We start from the raw sequence: 22,500 nt of genomic DNA on the forward strand, positions 1-22,500 counted from the left end.
AGAGAGAGAGAAAGAGCGAGAGAGGGAGAGAGAGAGAGTGAGAGAGAGAACGAGTGAGAGAGAGAGAGAAAGAGTGAGAGAGAGTGAGCAAGAGAGCAAGAGCGCCAGAGCGAGAGAGAGTGATAGAGCGAGAGAGCAAGAGAGGGAGAGAGAGTGGGAGAGACAGAGAGAAAAGACATTCAATGTACTGTAAATATTACATCACGTGTGTGTTGTGTTGTGTGTTGTGTTGTGTGTTGTGTATTGCAGTATGCGTCATGTGTATGTAATCCTCTCACCTGGCGTTGAATGGGTTTTCCCCAGGTATGAGATGTGTGCTGTCTCGTCCAACTAGCATCTTGACCCTGTCATAGAAGGATCCTACCCAGGGTTGGGACAGAGACAGGGGGCTCTGCTGGATCACCTGGAGGGGGTCTCTGGATCCCCGACACAGAGGGCTGTTCTGACACGGGCTCTGGATACAACAATCTGGATCCATACAGTCTGTCAGACCATCTGGAGTGAGAGAGAAGGAGGGAGAGAGAGAAGGAGGGAGAGAGAGAAGGAGGGAGAGAGAGGAGAGTTTCAGTGTCTCAAACATATTGCTATGAAAGGTTACTTCATTCTCCTAACAATTTATTTAAACTCAAGGTGAAAAGTTTGCACTGCTGGACTACAAGAGGTCCAGCCCCTTCATTTCACACACACCTCCTTCATTGTCTGTGTTGTCGGTGCAGGAGGTCTCCATGGCAACGCTGCATCCGCCACCCCTCCAGCCCGTCTGGCATTCACAGTGCCAGCTCTGCTCCCTCATGGTACACTGGCCATTACCATTACACAGGTTAGGACAGCTATCTGAGGAGAGGGAGAGAGGGGGGAAGGAGAGAGAGAAATAGAGATGGGGAGGGAGAGATAGAGGGGGAAGAGAGAGTTAGTGGGGGAGAGAGGGGGAAGGAGAGAGAGATAAATAGATATGGGGGAGGGAGAGTTAGAGGGGAAGAGAGAGTTAGTGGGGGAGAGAGGGGAAGGAGAGAGAGAGAGAAATAGAGATGAGGGGGAGAGAGTTAGTGGGGGAGGGAGGGATAGATGGTGGTGAGGGAGAGAGAGATGGAGGGAGGGAGGGTGGTGAGGGGGAGAGAGATGGAGGGAGGGAGGTGAGGGAGGGAGGGAGAGAGAGAGGAGAGGGAGGGATAGATGGTGGGAAGGGAGAGAGAGAGAAAGAGAGAGAGGGAAGGAGGGGAGAGAGAGGGGGAGGGAGAGAGAGAGAGAGAGAGAGAGAGAGAGAGAGAGAGAGAGAGAGAGAGAGAGAGATACTGTGTTGTGTTTTAATGCACACCGACACACACACCTGTTGAGGACTCAGTCAACCCAATGCTTTACCATACAACACATTCATTGGATTTCTTTCATTTCCATTCTGTGTATCAGCTCTCACAGTCTCACGTCAGAATGAGACGTTCCTCCATGTGTCTCAAATCCACATTTCAAAGTTGTTCCAAATGTCACATTTCAAAGTGTTAAAGGTTAAGTTAAGTTTCCCCCAGTGACCGGTTTCCACGTTATCTCCAGACGTCCTCAGACATGGATGGACGTCGAATACTGACTTGTACCACGGGTGATCTGGCTACTTTAGATCATAATTAACCAACCAAGAGATGTGACCTGACATTTGACAGTCTAGTAATTCATAGGAGAAGATATGTAGATGGAAGGTAGAAAACACATTGTGATAATTATTAAGACTCAGAGGTTTAACTACAGAGGACCATAGAGCACAACAGAGTGTTAGCCATGATTGTCTGTTAAATGGAGCCATTTTAGGAAGGCTGACACTTATGTAGAGCAACAACAGCAGAATCTATATGGGGCATTGATCGGCTAGCCGGGCCAGGCAGGCCGGCAGGGAGGCAGGCCCTCTACTTAATGCTAGGGGCCCAGTCAATTCCCCTCCTACTTACCAGAATAAAGTGGGATTTCAGAAATTATTAAGAGAGAGAGAGAGAGAGAGAGAGAGAGAGAGAGAGAGAGAGAGAGAGAGAGAGAGAGAGAGAGAGAGAGAGAGAGAGAGAGAGAGAGAGAGAGAGATGACAGAAAATAAAATGGGAATACGTAGAAGACAGAACGTCCTACAGAAAGTTGGTCCCCAGCAGCAGTCGCATCATCCAGTTGTCTCCTCCAGGCCGGTTAGTGAAGGTTACAGACATAAATCCTAAAACCATGGATGGACCTGATGACAACACACTATGAAACACCCTGGCTCATAAAACTCTCTTTCCACTCTGAACTCTCTCTCTTTTCTCTTTTTTCTCATTCTCCCTCTGAACTCTCCCTCTCTCTGTCACTCTCTCTCCTCTTCCTCCTCTCCCTCTACCCCCCCCTTCCCCTGGGTACTACTCTGTACAACAGTGAAAGCCATCTTATTAACTTTAGTAGGGCAGAGGACACTCCAAACCATCCACAGGGGATCTATATCTGTCTGTTCAATTCAGTTTGGCTGGGGGATTTTGGATCCTGTCACAGGACTGTAACACAACTCAAAAATATATCCTTTGAGTGTGTGGTATGGTGTGGGGTGGTATGGGGTGATGTGGTGTGTGGGGTGGGGTGGGGTGGTGTGATGTGTGGTGTGTGGGTTGGTGTGGTGTGTGGGGTGTGGTGGGGTGGTGTGGGGTGATGTGTGGTGTGTGGGTTGGTGTGGTGTGTGGGATGGTATGGGGTGGTGAGTGGTATACCCCCATATGAGAGAGAGGCTGAGGGAGTGTTCTGTTATATACCCCCATATGAGAGAGAGGCTGAGGGAGTGTTCTGTTATATACCCCCATATGAGAGAGAGGCTGAGGAAGTGTTCTGTTATATACCCCCATATGAGAGAGAGGCTGAGGGAGTGTTCTGTTATATACCCCCATATGAGAGAGAGGCTGAGGGAGTGTTCAGTTATATACCCCCATATGAGAGAGAGGCTAAGGGGGCCAGTTCTGTTATATACCCTCATATGAGAGGGAGTGTTCTGTTATATACCCCCATATGAGAGAGAGAGGCTGAGGGAGTGTTCAGTTATATACCCCCATATGAGAGAGAGAGGCTGAGGGACTGTTCTGTTATATACCCCCATATGAGAGAGAGGCTGAGGGGGACTGTTCTCTTATATACCCCCATATGAGACAGTGGCTGAGGGAGTGTTCTGTTATACACCCCCATATGAGAGAGAGGCTGAGGGAGTGTTCTGTTATATACCCCCATATGAGAGAGAGGTTGAGGGAGTGTTCTCTTATATACCCCCATATGAGAGAGAGGCTGAGGGAGTGTTCTGTTATATACCCCCATATGAGAGAGAGGCTGAGGGAGTGTTCTGTTATACACTCCCCTATGAGAGAGTGGCTGAGGGGGACTGTTCTCCTATATACCCCCATATGAGAGAGAGGCTGAGGGGGGCTGGGATGCAGTGACTGGGACTAGGGAACCACCTCCTGTGCCTTGGCTGTCCAGACCCCTTGGAATACTGCAGAGTACACTTACTGTAGACAGTCATGATCATTAATTCACCATGGAAACATTAAGGTTAACAGACACAGACTGTGATTACAGTGGCTGTGAATGGTAATGTCTGGCTACAGTGGCTGTGAATGGTAATGTCTGGCTACAGTGGCTGTGAATGGTAGTGTCTGGCTACAGTGACTGTGGATGGTAACCCCTGGCTACAGTGGCTGTGGATGGTAACCCCTGGTTACAGTGGCTGTGGATGATAACCCCTGGCTACAGTGGCTGTGGATGGTAACCCCTGGCTACAGTGGCTGAGGTTGTGGATGGTCATGTCTGACTACAGTGGCTGTGGATGGTAACCCCTGGTTACAGTGGCTGTGGATGGTAACCCATGGCTACAGTTGCTGTGGATGGTAGCCCATGGCTACAGTGGCTGTGGATGGTAACCCATGGCTACAGTGGCTGTGAATGGTAATGTCTGGCTACAGTGGCTGTGGATGGTAACCCCTGGCTACAGTGGCTGAGGTTGTGGATGGTAACCCCCTGGCTACGATGGCTGTGGATAGTAACCCCTGGCTACAATGGCTGAGTTTGTGGATGGTAACCCCTGGATACAGTGGCTGTGGATGGTAACCCCTGGCTACAGTGGCTGAGGTTGTGGATGGTAACCCCCTGGCTACAGTGGCTGTGGATGGTAACCCCTGGCTACAGTGGCTGAGGTTGTGGATGGTAAACCATGGCTACAGTGGCTGTGGATGGTAACCCCTGGTTACAATGGCTGTGGATGGTAACCCCTGGTTACAGTGGCTGTGAATGGTAATGTCTGGCTACAGTGGCTGTGGATGGTAACCCCTGGTTACAGTGGCTGTGGATGGTAACCCCTGGTTACAGTGGCTGTGAATGGTAATGTCTGGCTACAGTGGCTGTGGATGGTAACCCCTGGTTACAATGGCTGTGGATGGTAACCCATGGCTACAGTGGCTGTGGATGGTAATGTCTGAATTCAGTGGCTGTGAATGGTAATGTCTGGCTACATTGGCTGTGAATGGTAATGTCTGGCTACAGTGGCTGTGAATGGTAATGTCTGGCTTCAGTGGCTGTGAATGGTAATGTCTGGCTACAGTGGCTGTGAATGGTAATGTCTGGCTTCAGTGGCTGTGAATGGTAATGTCTGGCTACAGTGGCTGTGAATGGTAATGTCTGGCTACAGTGGCTGTGAATGGTAATGTCTGAATTCAGTGGCTGTGAATGGTAATGTCTGGCTACAGTGGCTGTGAATGGTAATGTCTGGCTACAGTGGCTGTGAATGGTAATGTCTGGCTACAGTGGCTGTGAATGGTAATGTCTGGCTACAGTGGCTGTGAATGGTAATGTCTGGCTACAGTGGCTGTGAATGGTAATGTCTGGCTTCAGTGGCTGTGAATGGTAACCCCTGGCTACAGTGGCTGTGAATGGTAACCCCTGGCTACAGTGGCTGTGAATGGTAACCCCTGGCTACAGTGGCTGTGAATGGTAATGTTTGGCTACAGTGGCTGTGAATGGTAATGTTTGGCTACAGTGGCTGTGAATGGTAATGTCTGGCTACAGTGGCTGTGGATGGTCATGTCTGACTACAGTGGCTGTGGATGGTAACCCCTGGTTACAGTGGCTGTGGATGGTAACCCATGGCTACAGTGGCTGTGGATGGTAACCCATGGCTACAGTGGCTGTGAATGGTAATGTCTGGCTACAGTGGCTGTGGATGGTAACCCCTGGCTACAGTGGCTGAGGTTGTGGATGGTAACCCCCTGGCTACGATGGCTGTGGATGGTAACCCCTGGCTACAATGGCTGAGTTTGTGGATGGTAACCCCTGGATACAGTGGCTGTGGATGGTAACCCCTGGCTACAGTGGCTGAGGTTGTGGATGGTAACCCCCTGGCTACATTGGCTGTGGATGGTAACCCCTGGCTACAGTGGCTGAGGTTGTGGATGGTAACCCTTGGCTACAGTGGCTGTGGATGGTAATGTCTGGCTACAGTGGCTGTGGATGGTAAACCATGGCTACAGTGGCTGTGGATGGTCACCCCTGGTTACAATGGCTGTGGATGGTAACCCCTGGTTACAGTGGCTGTGAATGGTAATGTCTGGCTACAGTGGCTGTGGATGGTAACCCCTGGTTACAGTGGCTGTGGATGGTAACCCCTGGTTACAGTGGCTGTGAATGGTAATGTCTGGCTACAGTGGCTGTGGATGGTAACCCATGGCTACAGTGGCTGTGGATGGTAACCCCTGGTTACAATGGCTGTGGATGGTAACCCATGGCTACAGTGGCTGTGGATGGTAATGTCTGAATGCAGTGGCTGTGAATGGTAATGTCTGGCTACAGTGGCTGTGAATGGTAATGTCTGGCTACAGTGGCTGTGAATGGTAATGTCTGGCTTCAGTGGCTGTGAATGGTAATGTCTGGCTACAGTGGCTGTGAATGGTAATGTCTGAATTCAGTGGCTGTGAATGGTAATGTCTGGCTTCAGTGGCTGTGAATGGTAACCCCTGGTTACAGTGGCTGTGAATGGTAACCCCTGGCTACAGTGGCTGTGAATGGTAATGTTTGGCTACAGTGGCTGTGAATGGTAATGTTTGGCTACAGTGGCTGTGAATGGTAATGTCTGGCTACAGTGGCTGTGAATGGTAATGTCTGGCTACAGTGGCTGTGAATGGTAATGTCTGGCTACAGTGGCTGTGCATGGAAACCCCTGGCTACAGTGGCTGTGGATGATAAACCCTGGCTACAGTGGCTGTGGATGGTAACCCTTGGTTACAGTGGCTGTGGATGGTAACCCCTGGCTACAGTGGCTGTGGATGGTTATCCCTGGCTACAGTGGCTGAGGTTGTGGATGGTAACCCATGGCTACAGTGGATGTGGATGGTAACCCCTGGCTACAGTGGCTGTGGATGGTAATGTCTGACTACAGTGGCTGTGGATGGTAACCCCTGGTTACAGTGGCTGTGGATGGTAACCCATGGCTACAGTTGCTGTGGATGGTAACCCATGGCTACAGTGGCTGTGGATGGTAACCTCTGGCTACAGTGGCTGTGGATGGTTACCCATGGCTACAGTGGCTGTGAATGGTAATGTCTGGCTACAGTGGCTGTGGATGGTAATGTCTGACTACAGTGGCTGTGGATGGTAACCCCTGGTTACATTGGCTGTGGATGGTAACCCATGGCTACAGTTGCTGTGGATGGTAACCCATGGCTACAGTGGCTGTGGATGGTAACCCATGGCTACAGTGGCTGTGAATGGTAATGTCTGGCTACAGTGGCTGTGGATGGTAACCCCTGGCTACAGTGGCTGAGGTTGTGGATGGTAACCCCTGGCTACAGTGGCTGTGGATGGTAACCCCTGGCTACAGTGGCTGAGGTTGTGGATGGTAACCCCCTGGCTACAGTGGCTGTGGATGGTAATGTCTGGCTACAGTGGCTGTGGATGGTAACCCACTCCTACAGTGGCTGTGAATGTTAATGTCTGGCTACAGTGGCTGTGGATGGTAACCCCTGGTTACAGTGGCTGTGGATGGTAACCCCTGGCTACAGTGGCTGTGGATGGTAATGTCTGGCTACAGTGGCTGTGGATGGTAACCCCTGGTTACAGTGGCTGTGGATAGTAACCCTTGGCTACAGTGGCTGTGGATGGTATCCCCAAGTTACAGTGGCTGTGGATGGTAACCCCTGGCTACAGTGGCTGTGGATGGTATCCCCTGATTACAGTGGCTGTGGATGGTAACCCCTGGTTACAGCGGCTGTTGTTGTGGATGGTAGAACACTGGTTGACAGTGGTTGTTATACCCCAGCCAGCCAGCCAGCCAGCCAGCCAGACAGACAGACAGACAGACAGACAGACAGACAGACAGACAGACAGACAGACAGACAGACAGACAGACAGACAGACAGACAGCACACAGATTACTAGTCTACTGAGCCAAGATTACCAACGCCAGCCATTCCTAAACCCACAAACGTCTAGCATTGACTAGCTACTACTACTATGCAGCACGAGAAGCTAAACGCTGAAAACCAAAGTACAGTTTTACCTTTGTCAACCAAGTCCCACATGTCTGCATTGAGAGAAAACGTGCAGAGAGAGTGGCGTTATGAAAAAAGGAAAGGAAGGAGTTTAAAATGCAAGGACATGCATAACCTACATCACATGCATAACCTACATCACATGCATAACCTAGATCACATGCATAACCTAGATCACATGCATAACCTAGATCACATGCATAACCTAGATCACATGCATAACCTAGATCACATGCATAACCTACATCACATGCATAACCTAGATCACATGCATAACCTACATCACATGCATAACCTACATCACATGCATAACCTACATCACATGCATAACCTAGATCACATGCATAACCTAGATCACATGCATAACCTACATCACATGCATAACCTAGATCACATACATAACCTACATCACATGCATAACCTAGATCACATGCATAACCTAGATCACATGCATAACCTAGATCACATGCATAACCTAGATCACATGCATAACCTAGATCACATGCATAACCTAGATCACATGCATAACCTCGATCACATGCATAACCTCGATCACATGCATAACCTAGATCACATGCATAACCTAGATCACATGCATAACCTAGATCACATGCATAACCTAGATCACATGCATAACCTAGATCAGCACAGACAAGCAGACTAGTGAAGAGTTTTGTCTTGTGAAAGACACAGCATACAAAGCTGCCCTAGTTTCTAGTGGGGAACAAAGTGTTGTTTCCACACCCACTGTGTTTCTGACACCGGAGTGTTCTGAGGAAAAGCGCTGCTCGGATGAAATGGTGAAAGGGAAATTAAACTTCCTGTTTCAAAGCATTTTGGGTAAATCAAAATAGCGAGGCATCCAACCTTCCATCCATTTATCCTGCACCTACGCACACACACACACACGCACGCACACACGCACACACACACGCACGCACGCACGCACACATACACACGCACACACACCTCCTCCTCTCCCCACCTACCGATGGTGCAGTGTTCTCCATTCCAGCCCTGATGACACTGGCACTTGCCGTCTTTGCAGGTTCCATGTTTGATACACAGTGGGTTACACACTCGCTGGTCACACCCGGTACCCGTCCAGCCCTCCTCACACTGACACGCTGCGCCCAAACACACACCGTGGGTCCCGCAGTCCACAGAACACACCTCTGTAGAGAGGGAGGAGAAAGAGACGTGAAAAGTTACACACAGCTACAAAAACCCTGATGTCATTATAGTTGAGGTGGGTTAGTGTAAGACAGACTTACAGATCCATCTGGTCCCATCCAATTAGGGTTAGAGGCAAGGATTAGGGGTCAGGGGTTAGGGGTATGAGTCAGGGGTTACAGATTAGGGTTCAACTGACCTACAGAGCAGTCTGGTCCCATCCAGTTAGGATCACAGCTACAGAGACCAGTGTCTGGTATGAATGCACCGTGGCCATGGCATTGGTCTGGGCATTGTGTCCGCTGCAGCTCACAGTGTGGGCCGCCCCAGCCGGGTTTACAGTGGCACTCCCCGTTCACACAGATACCATTATTTGAACAGGTCGGGTCCAGGCAGTCCACTACAGAGAGAGAGGGAGGGGTGGAGGGGTGGTGCAGGGTGAGAGAAATAGAGAGAAAGAGAGAGAGAGAAAGAAAGAGAGAGAGAGAGGGGGGAGAGAAAGAGAGGAAGACAGAGAAAAAGAGAGAGCGATAGAAAGAGAGAGAGAGAGAAAGGGGGAGACATACAGAGAAAGAGAGAGAGAAAGGGGGAGAGAGAGAAAGAGAGAGAAAGGGGAGAGAGAGGGAGAGAGAGAGAGAGAGAGAGAGAGAGAGAGAGAGAGAGAGAGAGAAAGGGGGAGAGAGAGAGAAAGGGGGAGAGAGAGAGAAATAGAGAGAGAAAGGGGGAGAGAGAGAGGAAGAGAGAGGGAGAGAGAGAGAAAGAGAGAGAGAAAGGGGAGAGAGAGAAAGAGAGAATAATGGTTAAAATACTAGCTTCGTGTTTCCTTCATGTGTGATTTCTACAGATTTCTACAGATTTCTACAGATTTCTATAGCATCCTGTGATACACTTGAGTAATTCTCTTCCCACAGCCTTTCACAGGCATTTAATAAGTCAATAATTTTCACTCAGAAGGCTACGTTTCCTCACATATAACCTTCCCTGTATCTCTGTGTGTGTGTGTGTGTGTGTGTGTGTGTGTGTGTGTGTGTGTGTGTGTGTGTGTGTGTGTGTGTGTGTGTGTGTGTGTGTGTGTGTGTGTGTGTGTGTGTGTGTGTGTGTGTGTGTGTGTGTGTGTGTGTGTGTGTGTGTGTGTCAATGCACCGGGGATAATCTGACATTGGCAGGCTGGCTGACTGGCAGATATGAGTATGAACAGTGAGTGAAAACCAATTTGACAAATGACCCCCTCCTGGCAAACTGTAAGGTCCCCCTCCCCACCTCCTGCTCTCATCCCCCTTTCCCCTGCTGACTACCCCCTCTCTCCTCTCATCCCCCTTTCCCCCTGCTGACTACCCCCTCTCTCTTCTCACCCCCTTTCCCCCTGCTGACTACCCCCTCTCTCCTCTCACCCCCTTTCCCCCTCCTGACTAGCCCCTCTCTCCTCTCATCCCCCTTTCCCCCTGCTGACTACCCCCTCTCTCCTCTCACCCCCTTTCCCCCTCCTGACTAGCCCCTCTCTCCTCTCATCCCCCTTTCCCCCTGCTGACTACCCCCTCTCTCTTCTCACCCCTTTTCCCCTGCTGACTACCCCCTCTCTCCTCTCATCCCCCGCCCCTCCATCTCCCCACCTGTCTAAAAAGCCCTCCCCACTTGTTTTCACATGCTGCTGTCTGGGCACTCCATTCTGTTGGCGAGGCAGAAATGGAGGGTCACGTATAGATTTATGTGTCATCGCCACTTCAGGTAAATAGTTTGAGTGACTCGGGTGTGATGGCGTGATGAATATCACATTTGAGAGAGAGACAGAGGGGGGTGGATAGGAAACAGAGAGGGGGAAACGAGGGGTCAAATGAAGAGTGGAGGAAAATGCTGACCCTGTTCTCTACCCTCCTCTGTAGCTTGCCTCTATCTGTCACTTCCCTCTCTCCTTCTCATCATCCCTCTGCCTCTATCTGTCACCTCTCTCTCTCCTTCTCTCTCTCTCATCATCCCTCTGCCTCTATCTGTCACTTCCCTCTCTCCTTCTCATCATCCCTCTGCCTCCTTCTCATCATCCCTCTGCCTCTATCTGTCACCTCCCTCTCTCCTTCTCTCTCTCTCATCATCCCTCTGCCTCTATCTGTCACCTCCCTCACTCCTTCTCTCTCTCTCTCATCATCCCTCTGCCTCTATCTGTCACTTCCCTCTCTCCTTCTCATCATCCCTCTGCCTCCTTCTCATCATCCCTCTGCCTCTATCTGTCACCTCCCTCTCTCCTTCTCTCTCTCTCATCATCCCTCTGCCTCTATCTGTCACCTCCCTCACTCCTTCTCTCTCTCTCTCATCATCCCTCTGCCTATATCTGTCACCTCCCTCTCTCCTTCTCTCTCTCTCATCATCCCTCTGCCTCTATCTGTCACCTCCCTCACTCCTTCTCTCTCTCTCATCAACCCTCTGCCTCTATCTGTCACCTCCCTCTCTCCTTCTCTCTCTCTTATCATCCCTCTGCCTCTATCTGTCACCTCCCTCTCTCCTTCTCATCATCCCTCTGCCTCTATCTGTCACCTCCCTCTCTCCTTCTCATCATCCCTCTGCCTCTATCTGTCACCTCCCTCTCTCCTTCTCATCATCCCTCTGCCTCTATCTGTCACTTCCCTCTCTCATTCTCTCTCTCTCATCATCCCTCTGCCTCTATCTGTCACCTCCCTCTCTCCTTCTCATCATCCCTCTGCCTCTATCTGTCACTTCCCTCTCTCTCTCATCATCCCTCTGCCTCTATCTGTCACTTCCCTCTCTCCTTCTCTCTCTCATCATCCCTCTGCCTCTATCTGTCACTTCCCTCTCTCCTTCTCATCATCCCTCTGCCTCTATCTGTCACTTCCCTCTCTCCTTCTCATCATCCCTCTGCCTCTATCTGTCACCTCCCTCTCTCCTTCTCATCATCCCTCTGCCTCTATCTGTCACCTCCCTCTCTCCTTCTCATCATCCCTCTGCCTCTATCTGTCACTTCCCTCTCTCATTCTCTCTCTCTCATCATCCCTCTGCCTCTATCTGTCACCTCCCTCTCTCCTTCTCATCATCCCTCTGCCTCTATCTGTCACCTCCCTCTCTCCTTCTCTCTCTCTCATCATCCCTCTGCCTCTATCTGTCACTTCCCTCTCTCCTTCTCTCTCTCTCTCTCATCATCCCTCTGCCTCTATCTGTCACCTCCCTCTCTCCTTCTCTCTCTCTCATCATCCCTCTGCCTCTATCTGTCACTTCCCTCTCTCCTTCTCATCATCCCTCTGCCTCTATCTGTCACTTCCCTCTCTCCTTCTCATCATCCCTCTGCCTCTATCTGTCACCTCCCTCTCTCCTTCTCATCATCCCTCTGCCTCTATCTGTCACCTCCCTCTCTCCTCTCTCTCTCTATCATCTGCCTCTATCTGTCACCTCCCTCTCTCCTTCTCTCTTATCATCCCTCTACCTCTATCTGTCACCTCCCTCTCTCCTTCTCATCATCCCTCTGCCTCTATCTGTCACTTCCCTCTCTCTATCTTCTCTCTCTCTCATCATCCCTCTGCCTCTATCTGTCACCTCCCTCCCTCTCATCATCCCTCTGCCTCTATCTGTCTCTCTCTCTTATCATCCCTCCTCTATCTGTCACCTCCCTCTCTCTCATCTCTCTCTTATCATCCCTCTGCCTCTATCTGTCACCTCCCTCTCTCTCTCCTTCTCATCATCCCTCTGCCTCTATCTGTCACCTCCCTCTCTCATTCTCTCTTTCTTATCATCCCTCTGCCTCTATCTGTCACCTCCCTCTCTCCTTCTCATCATCCCTCTGCCTCTATCTGTCACCTCCCTCTCTCATTCTCTCTCTCTCATCATCCCTCTGCCTCTATCTGTCACCTCCCTCTCTCCTTCTCATCATCCCTCTGCCTCTATCTGTCACCTCCCTCTCTCCTTCTCATCATCCCTCTGCCTCTATCTGTCACCTCCCTCTCTCCTTCTCATCATCCCTCTGCCTCTATCTGTCACCTCCCCCTCTCTCCTTCTCATCATCCCTCTGCCTCTATCTGTCACCTCCCCTCTCTCCTTCTCATCATCCCTCTGCCTCTATCTGTCACCTCCCTCTCCTCTCTTCTCTGCCTCTATCTATCATCCCTCTGCCTCTATCTGTCATCCCTCCCTCTATCTCACCTCTCTCTCTCTTCTTATCATCCCTCTACCTCTATCTGTCACATCCCTCTCTCCTTCTCTCATCATCCCTCTGCCTCTATCTGTCACTTCCCTCTCTCCTTCTCATCATCCCTCTGCCTCTATCTGTCACCTCCCTCTCTCATTCTCTCTCTCTCATCATCCCTCTGCCTCTATCTGTCACCTCCCTCTCTCCTTCTCTCTCTCTTATCATCCCTCTACCTCTATCTGTCACATCCCTCTCTCCTTCTCTCTCTCTCATCATCCCTCTGCCTCTATCTGTCACTTCCCTCTCTCCTTCTCATCATCCCTCTGCCTCTATCTGTCACTTCCCTCTCTCCTTCTCTCTCTCTCATCATCCCTCTGCCTCTATCTGTCACTTCCCTCTCTCCTTCTCATCATCCCTCTGCCTCTATCTGTCACTTCCCTCTCTCCTTCTCATCATCCCTCTGCCTCTATCTGTCACCTCCCTCTCTCCTTCTCATCATCCCTCTGCCTCTATCTGTCACCTCCCTCTCTCCTTCTCATCATCCCTCTGCCTCTATCTGTCACTTCCCTCTCTCATTCTCTCTCTCTCATCATCCCTCTGCCTCTATCTGTCACCTCCCTCTCTCCTTCTCATCATCCCTCTGCCTCTATCTGTCACCTCCCTCTCTCCTTCTCATCATCCCTCTGCCTCTATCTGTCACCTCCCTCTCTCCTTCTCTCTCTCTCATCATCCCTCTGCCTCTATCTGTCACCTCCCTCTCTCCTTCTCTCTCTCTCTCTCATCATCCCTCTGCCTCTATCTGTCACCTCCCTCTCTCATTCTCTCTCTCTCATCATCCCTCTGCCTCTATCTGTCACCTCCCTCTCTCCTTCTCATCATCCCTCTGCCTCTATCTGTCACCTCCCTCTCTCTCCTTCTCATCATCCCTCTGCCTCTATCTGTCACCTCCCTCTCTCCTCTCTCTCTCTCTTATCATCCCTCTACCTCTATCTGTCACCTCCCTCTCTCTCTCCTCTCTCTCTCATCATCCCTCTGCCTCTATCTGTCACCTCCCTCTCTCCTTCTCATCATCCCTCTGCCTCTATCTGTCACTCCTCTCTCCTCTCTCTCTCTCATCATCCCTCTGCCTCTATCTGTCACCTCCCTCTCTCCTTCTCTCTCTCTCTTATCTTCCCTCTATCTGTCACCTCCCTCTCTCCCTCTCTCTCTTATCATCCCTCTATCTGTCACCTCCCTCTCTCCTTCTCATCATCCCTCTGCCTCTATCTGTCACCTCCCTCTCTCTTCTCTCTCTCTCATCATCCCTCTGCCTCTATCTGTCACCTCCCTCTCTTCTCTCTCTCTCATCATCCCTCTGCCTCTATCTGTCACCTCCCTCTCTCCTTCTCTCTCTCTTATCATCCCTCTGCCTCTATCTGTCACCTCCCTCTCTCATTCTCTCTTTCTTATCATCCCTCTGCCTCTATCTGTCACCTCCCTCTCTCCTTCTCATCATCCCTCTGCCTCTATCTGTCACCTCCCTCTCTCATTCTCTCTCTCTCATCATCCCTCTGCCTCTATCTGTCACCTCCCTCTCTCCTTCTCATCATCCCTCTGCCTCTATCTGTCACCTCCCTCTCTCCTTCTCATCATCCCTCTGCCTCTATCTGTCACCTCCCTCTCTCCTTCTCATCATCCCTCTGCCTCTATCTGTCACCTCCCTCTCTCCTTCTCTCTCTCGTATCATCCCTCTGCCTCTATCTGTCACCTCCCTCTCTCCTTCTCTCTCTCTCTTATCATCCCTCTACCTCTATCTGTCACATCCCTCTCTCCTTCTCTCTCTCTCATCATCCCTCTGCCTCTATCTGTCACTTCCCTCTCTCCTTCTCATCATCCCTCTGCCTCTATCTGTCACCTCCCTCTCTCCTTCTCTCTCTCTCATCATCCCTCTGCCTCTATCTGTCACCTCCCTCTCTCCTTCTCTCTCTCTCATCATCCCTCTATCTGTCACCTCCCTCTCTCCTTCTCTCTCTCTCTCATCATCCCTCTACCTTTATCTGTCACCTCCCTCTCTCCTTCTCTCTCTCTCATCATCCCTCTACCTCTATCTGTCACCTCCCTCTCTCCTTCTCTCTCTCATCATCCCTCTACCTCTATCTGTCACTTCCCTCTCTCCTTCTCTCTCTCTCTCATCATCCCTCTGCCTCTATCTGTCACTTCCCTCTCTCCTTCTCATCATCCCTCTGCCTCTATCTGTCACCTCCCTCTCTCCTTCTCATCATCCCTCTGCCTCTATCTGTCACCTCCCTCTCTCCTTCTCATCATCCCTCTGCCTCTATCTGTCACTTCCCTCTCTCATTCTCTCTCTCATCATCCCTCTGCCTCTATCTGTCACCTCCCTCTCTCCTTCTCATCATCCCTCTGCCTCTATCTGTCACCTCCCTCTCTCCTTCTCATCATCCCTCTGCCTCTATCTGTCACTTCCCTCTCTCCTTCTCTCTCTCTCTCTCTCTCTCTCTCTCTCATCATCCCTCTGCCTCTATCTGTCACTTCCCTCTCTCCTTCTCTCTCTCTCATCATCCCTCTGCCTCTATCTGTCACCTCCCTCTCTCCTTCTCTCTCTCTCATCATCCCTCTGCCTCTATCTGTCACCTCCCTCTCTCCTTCTCTCTCTCTCTCATCATCCCTCTACCTTTATCTGTCACCTCCCTCTCTCCTTCTCTCTCTCTCATCATCCCTCTACCTCTATCTGTCACCTCCCTCTCTCCTTCTCTCTCTCATCATCCCTCTACCTCTATCTGTCACTTCCCTCTCTCCTTCTCTCTCTCTCTCATCATCCCTCTGCCTCTATCTGTCACCTCCCTCTCTCCTTCTCTCTCTCTCTCTCATCATCCCTCTACCTCTATCTGTCACCTCCCTCTGTCCTTCTCTCTCTCTTATCATCCCTCTGCCTCTATCTGTCACCTCCCTCTCTCCTTCTCTCTCTCTTATCATCCCTCTACCTCTTTTCTTCTCTACTATGACATTTTGCTCATATCTGTCACTTCCCTCTCTCCTTCTCATCATCCCTCTGCCTCTATCTGTCACTTCCCTCTCTCCTTCTCATCATCCCTCTGCCTCTATCTGTCACCTCCCTCTCTCCTTCTCATCATCCCTCTGCCTCTATCTGTCACCTCCCTCTCTCCTTCTCATCATCCCTCTGCCTCTATCTGTCACTTCCCTCTCTCATTCTCTCTCTCTCATCATCCCTCTGCCTCTATCTGTCACCTCCCTCTCCTCCTTCTCATCATCCCTCTGCCTCTATCTGTCACCTCCTCTCTCCTCTCTCTCTCATCATCCCTCTGCCTCTATCTGTCACTCCCTCTCTCCTCTCTCTCTCTCTCTCTCATCATCCCTCTGCCTCTCTATCCCTCCTCTATCTGTCACTTCCTCTCTCATTCTCTCTCTCTCATCATCCCTCTGCCTCTATCTGTCACTTCCCTCTCTCCTTCTCTCTCTCTCTCATCATCCCTCTGCCTCTATCTGTCACTTCCCTCTCTCCTTCTCATCATCCCTCTGCCTCTATCTGTCACTTCCCTCTCTCCTTCTCATCATCCCTCTGCCTCTATCTGTCACCTCCCTCTCTCCTTCTCATCATCCCTCTGCCTCTATCTGTCACCTCCCTCTCTCCTTCTCTCTCTCTTATCATCCCTCTATCTGTCACCTCCCTCTCTCCTTCTCTCTCTTATCATCCCTCTACCTCTATCTGTCACCTCCCTCTCTCCTTCTCATCATCCCTCTGCCTCTATCTGTCACTTCCCTCTCTCTATCTGTCACCTCTCTCTCCTTCTCATCATCCCTCTGCCTCTATCTGTCATTCTCTCTCTCTCATCATCCCTCTCTCCTGTCTCTCCTCTCTCTTATCATCCCTCTGCCTCTATCTGTCACCTCCCTCTCTCCTTCTCATCATCCCTCTGCCTCTATCTGTCACTCTGCCTCTCTCTGTCACATCTCCCTCTCTCTGTCTTCTCTCTTATCATCCCTCTGCCTCTATCTGTCACCTCCCTCTCTCATTCTCTCTCTCTCATCATCCCTCTGCCTCTATCTGTCACCTCCCTCTCTCCTTCTCTCTCTCTCATCATCCCTCTGCCTCTATCTGTCACCTCCCTCTCTCCTTCTCTCTCTCTTATCATCCCTCTGCCTCTATCTGTCACCTCCCTCTCTCCTTCTCTCTCTCTCATCATCCCTCTGCCTCTATCTGTCACCTCCCTCTCTCCTTCTCTCTCTCTCATCATCCCTCTGCCTCTGTCACCTCCCTCTCTCATTCTCTCTCTCTTATCATCCCTCTGCCTCTATCTGTCACCTCCCTCTCTCATTCTCTCTCTCTTATCATCCCTCTGCCTCTATCTGTCACCTCCCTCTCTCCTTCTCATCATCCCTCTGCCTCTATCTGTCACCTCCCTCTCTCATTCTCTCTTTCTTGTCATCCCTCTGCCTCTATCTGTCACCTCCCTCTCTCCTTCTCATCATCCCTCTGCCTCTATCTGTCACCTCCCTCTCTCATTCTCTCTCTCTCATCATCCCTCTGCCTCTATCTGTCACCTCCCTCTCTCCTTCTCATCATCCCTCTGCCTCTATCTGTCACCTCCCTCTCTCCTTCTCATCATCCCTCTGCCTCTATCTGTCACCTCCCCTCTCTCCTTCTCATCATCCCTCTGCCTCTATCTGTCACCTCCCTCCCTCTCTCCTTCTCATCATCCCTCTGCCTCTATCTGTCACCTCCCTCTCTCCTTCTCATCATCCCTCTGCCTCTATCTGTCACCTCCCTCTCTCCTTCTCATCATCCCTCTGCCTCTATCTGTCACCTCCCTCTCTCCTTCTCTCTCTCTTATCATCCCTCTGCCTCTATCTGTCACCTCCCTCTCTCCTTCTCTCTCTCTCTTATCATCCCTCTACCTCTATCTGTCACATCCCTCTCTCCTTCTCTCTCTCTCATCATCCCTCTAACTCTATCTGTCACTTCCCTCTCTCCTTCTCATCATCCCTCTGCCTCTATCTGTCACCTCCCTCTCTCCTTCTCTCTCTCATCATCCCTCTGCCTCTATCTGTCACCTCCCTCTCTCCTTCTCTCTCTCTCATCATCCCTCTGCCTCTATCTGTCACCTCCCTCTCTCCTTCTCTCTCTCTCTCATCATCCCTCTACCTTTATCTGTCACCTCCCTCTCTCCTCTCTCTCTCTCATCATCCCTCTACCTCTATCTGTCACCTCCCTCTCTCCTTCTCTCTCTCATCATCCCTCTACCTCTATCTGTCACTTCCCTCTCTCCTTCTCATCATCCCTCTGCCTCTATCTGTCACCTCCCTCTCTCCTTCTCTCTCTCTCATCATCCCTCTACCTCTATCTGTCACCTCCCTCTGTCCTTCTCTCTCTCTTATCATCCCTCTGCCTCTATCTGTCACCTCCCTCTGTCCTTCTCTCTCTCTTATCATCCCTCTGCCTCTATCTGTCACCTCCCTCTCTCCTTCTCTCTCTCTTATCATCCCTCTGCCTCTATCTGTCACCTCCCTCTCTCCTTCTCTCTCTCTCATCATCCCTCTGCCTCTATCTGTCACCTCCCTCTCTCCTTCTCTCTCTCTTATCATCCCTCTACCTCTATCTGTCACCTCCCTCTCTCCTTCTCTCTCTCTTATCATCCCTCTACCTCTTTTCTTCTCTCTCTCTTATCATCCCTCTGCCTCTATCTGTCACCTCCCTCTCTCCTTCTCTCTCTCATCATCCCTCTACCTCTATCTGTCACCTCCCTCTCTCCTTCTCTCTCTCTTATCATCCCTCTGCCTCTATCTGTCACCTCCCTCTCTCCTTCTCTCTCTCTTATCATCCCTCTGCCTCTATCTGTCACCTCCCTCTCTCCTTCTCTCTCTCTTATCATCCCTCTACCTCTATCTGTCACCTCCCTCTCTCCTTCTCTCTCTCATCATCCCTCTACCTCTATCTGTCACTTCCCCTCTCTCCTTCTCTCTCTCTCTCATCATCCCTCTGCCTCTATCTGTCACCTCCCTCTCTCCTTCTCTCTCTCTCTCTCATCATCCCTCTACCTCTATCTGTCACCTCCCTCTGTCCTTCTCTCTCTCTTATCATCCCTCTGCCTCTATCTGTCACCTCCCTCTCTCCTTCTCTCTCTCTTATCATCCCTCTACCTCTTTTCTTCTCTACTATGACATTTTGCTCATATCTGTCACTTCCCTCTCTCCTTCTCATCATCCCTCTGCCTCTATCTGTCACTTCCCTCTCTCCTTCTCATCATCCCTCTGCCTCTATCTGTCACCTCCCTCTCTCCTTCTCATCATCCCTCTGCCTCTATCTGTCACCTCCCTCTCTCCTTCTCATCATCCCTCTGCCTCTATCTGTCACTTCCCTCTCTCATTCTCTCTCTCTCATCATCCCTCTGCCTCTATCTGTCACCTCCCTCTCTCCTTCTCATCATCCCTCTGCCTCTATCTGTCACCTCCCTCTCTCCTTCTCATCATCCCTCTGCCTCTATCTGTCACTTCCCTCTCTCCTTCTCTCTCTCTCTCTCTCATCATCCCTCTGCCTCTATCTGTCACTTCCCTCTCTCATTCTCTCTCTCTCATCATCCCTCTGCCTCTATCTCTCACTTCCCTCTCTCCTTCTCTCTCTCTCATCATCCCTCTGCCTCTATCTGTCACTTCCCTCTCTCCTTCTCATCATCCCTCTGCCTCTATCTGTCACTTCCCTCTCTCCTTCTCATCATCCCTCTGCCTCTATCTGTCACCTCCCTCTCTCCTTCTCATCATCCCTCTGCCTCTATCTGTCACCTCCCTCTCTCCTTCTCTCTCTCTTATCATCCCTCTATCTGTCACCTCCCTCTCTCCTTCTCTCTCTTATCATCCCTCTACCTCTATCTGTCACCTCCCTCTCTCCTTCTCATCATCCCTCTGCCTCTATCTGTCACTTCCCTCTCTCCTTCTCTCTCTCTCATCATCCCTCTGCCTCTATCTGTCACCTCCCTCTCTCCTTCTCTCTCTCTTATCATCCCTCTACCTCTATCTGTCACCTCCCTCTCTCCTTCTCATCATCCCTCTGCCTCTATCTGTCACCTCCCTCTCTCATTCTCTCTCTCTCATCATCCCTCTGCCTCTATCTGTCACCTCCCTCTCTCCTTCTCTCTCTCATCATCCCTCTGCCTCTATCTGTCACCTCCCTCTCTCCTTCTCTCTCTCTCATCATCCCTCTGCCTCTGTCACCTCCCTCTCTCATTCTCTCTCTCTTATCATCCCTCTGCCTCTATCTGTCACCTCCCTCTCTCCTTCTCTCTCTCTCATCATCCCTCTGCCTCTATCTGTCACCTCCCTCTCTCCTTCTCTCTCTCTCATCATCCCTCTGCCTCTGTCACCTCCCTCTCTCATTCTCTCTCTCTTATCATCCCTCTGCCTCTATCTGTCACCTCCCTCTCTCATTCTCTCTCTCTCTTATCATCCCTCTGCCTCTATCTGTCACCTCCCTCTCTCCTTCTCATCATCCCTCTGCCTCTATCTGTCACCTCCCTCTCTCATTCTCTCTTTCTTGTCATCCCTCTGCCTCTATCTGTCACCTCCCTCTCTCCTTCTCATCATCCCTCTGCCTCTATCTGTCACCTCCCTCTCTCATTCTCTCTCTCTCATCATCCCTCTGCCTCTATCTGTCACCTCCCTCTCTCCTTCTCATCATCCCTCTGCCTCTATCTGTCACCTCCCTCTCTCCTTCTCATCATCCCTCTGCCTCTATCTGTCACCTCCCTCTCTCCTTCTCATCATCCCTCTGCCTCTATCTGTCACCTCCCTCTCTCCTTCTCATCATCCCTCTGCCTCTATCTGTCACCTCCCTCTCTCCTTCTCATCATCCCTCTGCCTCTATCTGTCACCTCCCTCTCTCCTTCTCATCATCCCTCTGCCTCTATCTGTCACCTCCCTCTCTCCTTCTCTCTCTCTTATCATCCCTCTGCCTCTATCTGTCACCTCCCTCTCTCCTTCTCTCTCTCTCTTATCATCCCTCTACCTCTATCTGTCACATCCCTCTCTCCTTCTCTCTCTCTCATCATCCCTCTAACTCTATCTGTCACTTCCCTCTCTCCTTCTCATCATCCCTCTGCCTCTATCTGTCACCTCCCTCTCTCCTTCTCTCTCTCATCATCCCTCTGCCTCTATCTGTCACCTCCCTCTCTCCTTCTCTCTCTCTCATCATCCCTCTGCCTCTATCTGTCACCTCCCTCTCTCCTTCTCTCTCTCTCATCATCCCTCTACCTTTATCTGTCACCTCCCTCTCTCCTCTCTCTCTCTCATCATCCCTCTACCTCTATCTGTCACCTCCCTCTCTCCTTCTCTCTCTCTCATCATCCCTCTACCTCTATCTGTCACTTCCCTCTCTCCTTCTCATCATCCCTCTGCCTCTATCTGTCACCTCCCTCTCTCCTTCTCTCTCTCTCATCATCCCTCTACCTCTATCTGTCACCTCCCTCTGTCCTTCTCTCTCTCTTATCATCCCTCTGCCTCTATCTGTCACCTCCCTCTCTCCTTCTCTCTCTCTTATCATCCCTCTGCCTCTATCTGTCACCTCCCTCTCTCCTTCTCTCTCTCTCATCATCCCTCTGCCTCTATCTGTCACCTCCCTCTGTCCTTCTCTCTCTCTTATCATCCCTCTGCCTCTATCTGTCACCTCCCTCTCTCCTTCTCTCTCTCTTATCATCCCTCTGCCTCTATCTGTCACCTCCCTCTCTCCTTCTCTCTCTCTCATCATCCCTCTGCCTCTATCTGTCACCTCCCTCTCTCCTTCTCTCTCTCTTATCATCCCTCTGCCTCTATCTGTCACCTCCCTCTCTCCTTCTCTCTCTCTTATCATCCCTCTACCTCTTTTCTTCTCTCTCTCTTATCATCCCTCTGCCTCTATCTGTCACCTCCCTCTCTCCTTCTCTCTCTCTTATCATCCCTCTACCTCTATCTGTCACCTCCCTCTCTCCTTCTCTCTCTCTTATCATCCCTCTGCCTCTATCTGTCACCTCCCTCTCTCCTTCTCTCTCTCTTATCATCCCTCTGCCTCTATCTGTCACCTCCCTCTCTCCTTCTCTCTCTCTTATCATCCCTCTGCCTCTATCTGTCACCTCCCTCTCTCCTTCTCTCTCTCTTATCATCCCTCTACCTCTTTTCTTCTCTACTATGACATTTTGCTCGCATCTTCACTCCACCTGTAGTCTGTCCCTCTTTCTCTATCTTTGTCCATCTCTCTCTCTCTCTCTCTCTCTCTCTCTCTCTCTCTCTCTCTTTCTCTCCCTCTCCCCTCTCTCTCTCCCTCTCCCCTCCCTCTCTCTGTCTTTCTCTCCCACCCTCTTTCTCTTAATGTGTAGCATGCTGACCCATCTTAAGAGGATGAAAAGAACAGATGTAATCCTTTGATCAGACGTGTGAGGTGCCTGGCTGCTCCTCCACCCTCATCTGTATATAGAGAAACACAACAGGACCACTGGGGAGGCAGAGGACGCTATGACGAGCTGGGACTGGGAGGCTGCTGTGTGAGTGTGTGTGTGTGTGAGGTGTGCTACACACTACACGTCTTCCATCCTATCACACACTCCCTGACACACTAAATTGTTTATATAGTCAACTTACACACATCCAATACCCCTCCTCAAACACACATCCACCAACCTACGCACCCACAAACCCAGC

At 50.7% G+C, this 22,500-nt stretch overlaps 1 protein-coding gene across 1 annotated transcript in view; it reads right to left on the minus strand.

The window, feature by feature from the left end:
• Positions 1 to 22,500, minus strand: part of LOC124010625 (teneurin-2-like) — a 170,003-nt gene that overhangs the window by 71,451 nt on the left and 76,052 nt on the right. The window contains exons 11-15 of the mRNA XM_046323296.1: positions 8,896 to 9,096; positions 8,513 to 8,698; positions 7,532 to 7,555; positions 688 to 834; positions 279 to 495 (exon numbers count right to left, since the gene is read on the minus strand). Of these exons, the coding sequence (XP_046179252.1) occupies positions 279 to 495; positions 688 to 834; positions 7,532 to 7,555; positions 8,513 to 8,698; positions 8,896 to 9,096 (775 nt within the window). The remainder of the gene's footprint in view (positions 1 to 278; positions 496 to 687; positions 835 to 7,531; positions 7,556 to 8,512; positions 8,699 to 8,895; positions 9,097 to 22,500) is intronic.

The sequence above is a fragment of the Oncorhynchus gorbuscha genome, linkage group LG23 (assembly GCF_021184085.1).
Source record: "Oncorhynchus gorbuscha isolate QuinsamMale2020 ecotype Even-year linkage group LG23, OgorEven_v1.0, whole genome shotgun sequence".
NCBI lineage: Eukaryota > Metazoa > Chordata > Actinopteri > Salmoniformes > Salmonidae > Oncorhynchus > Oncorhynchus gorbuscha.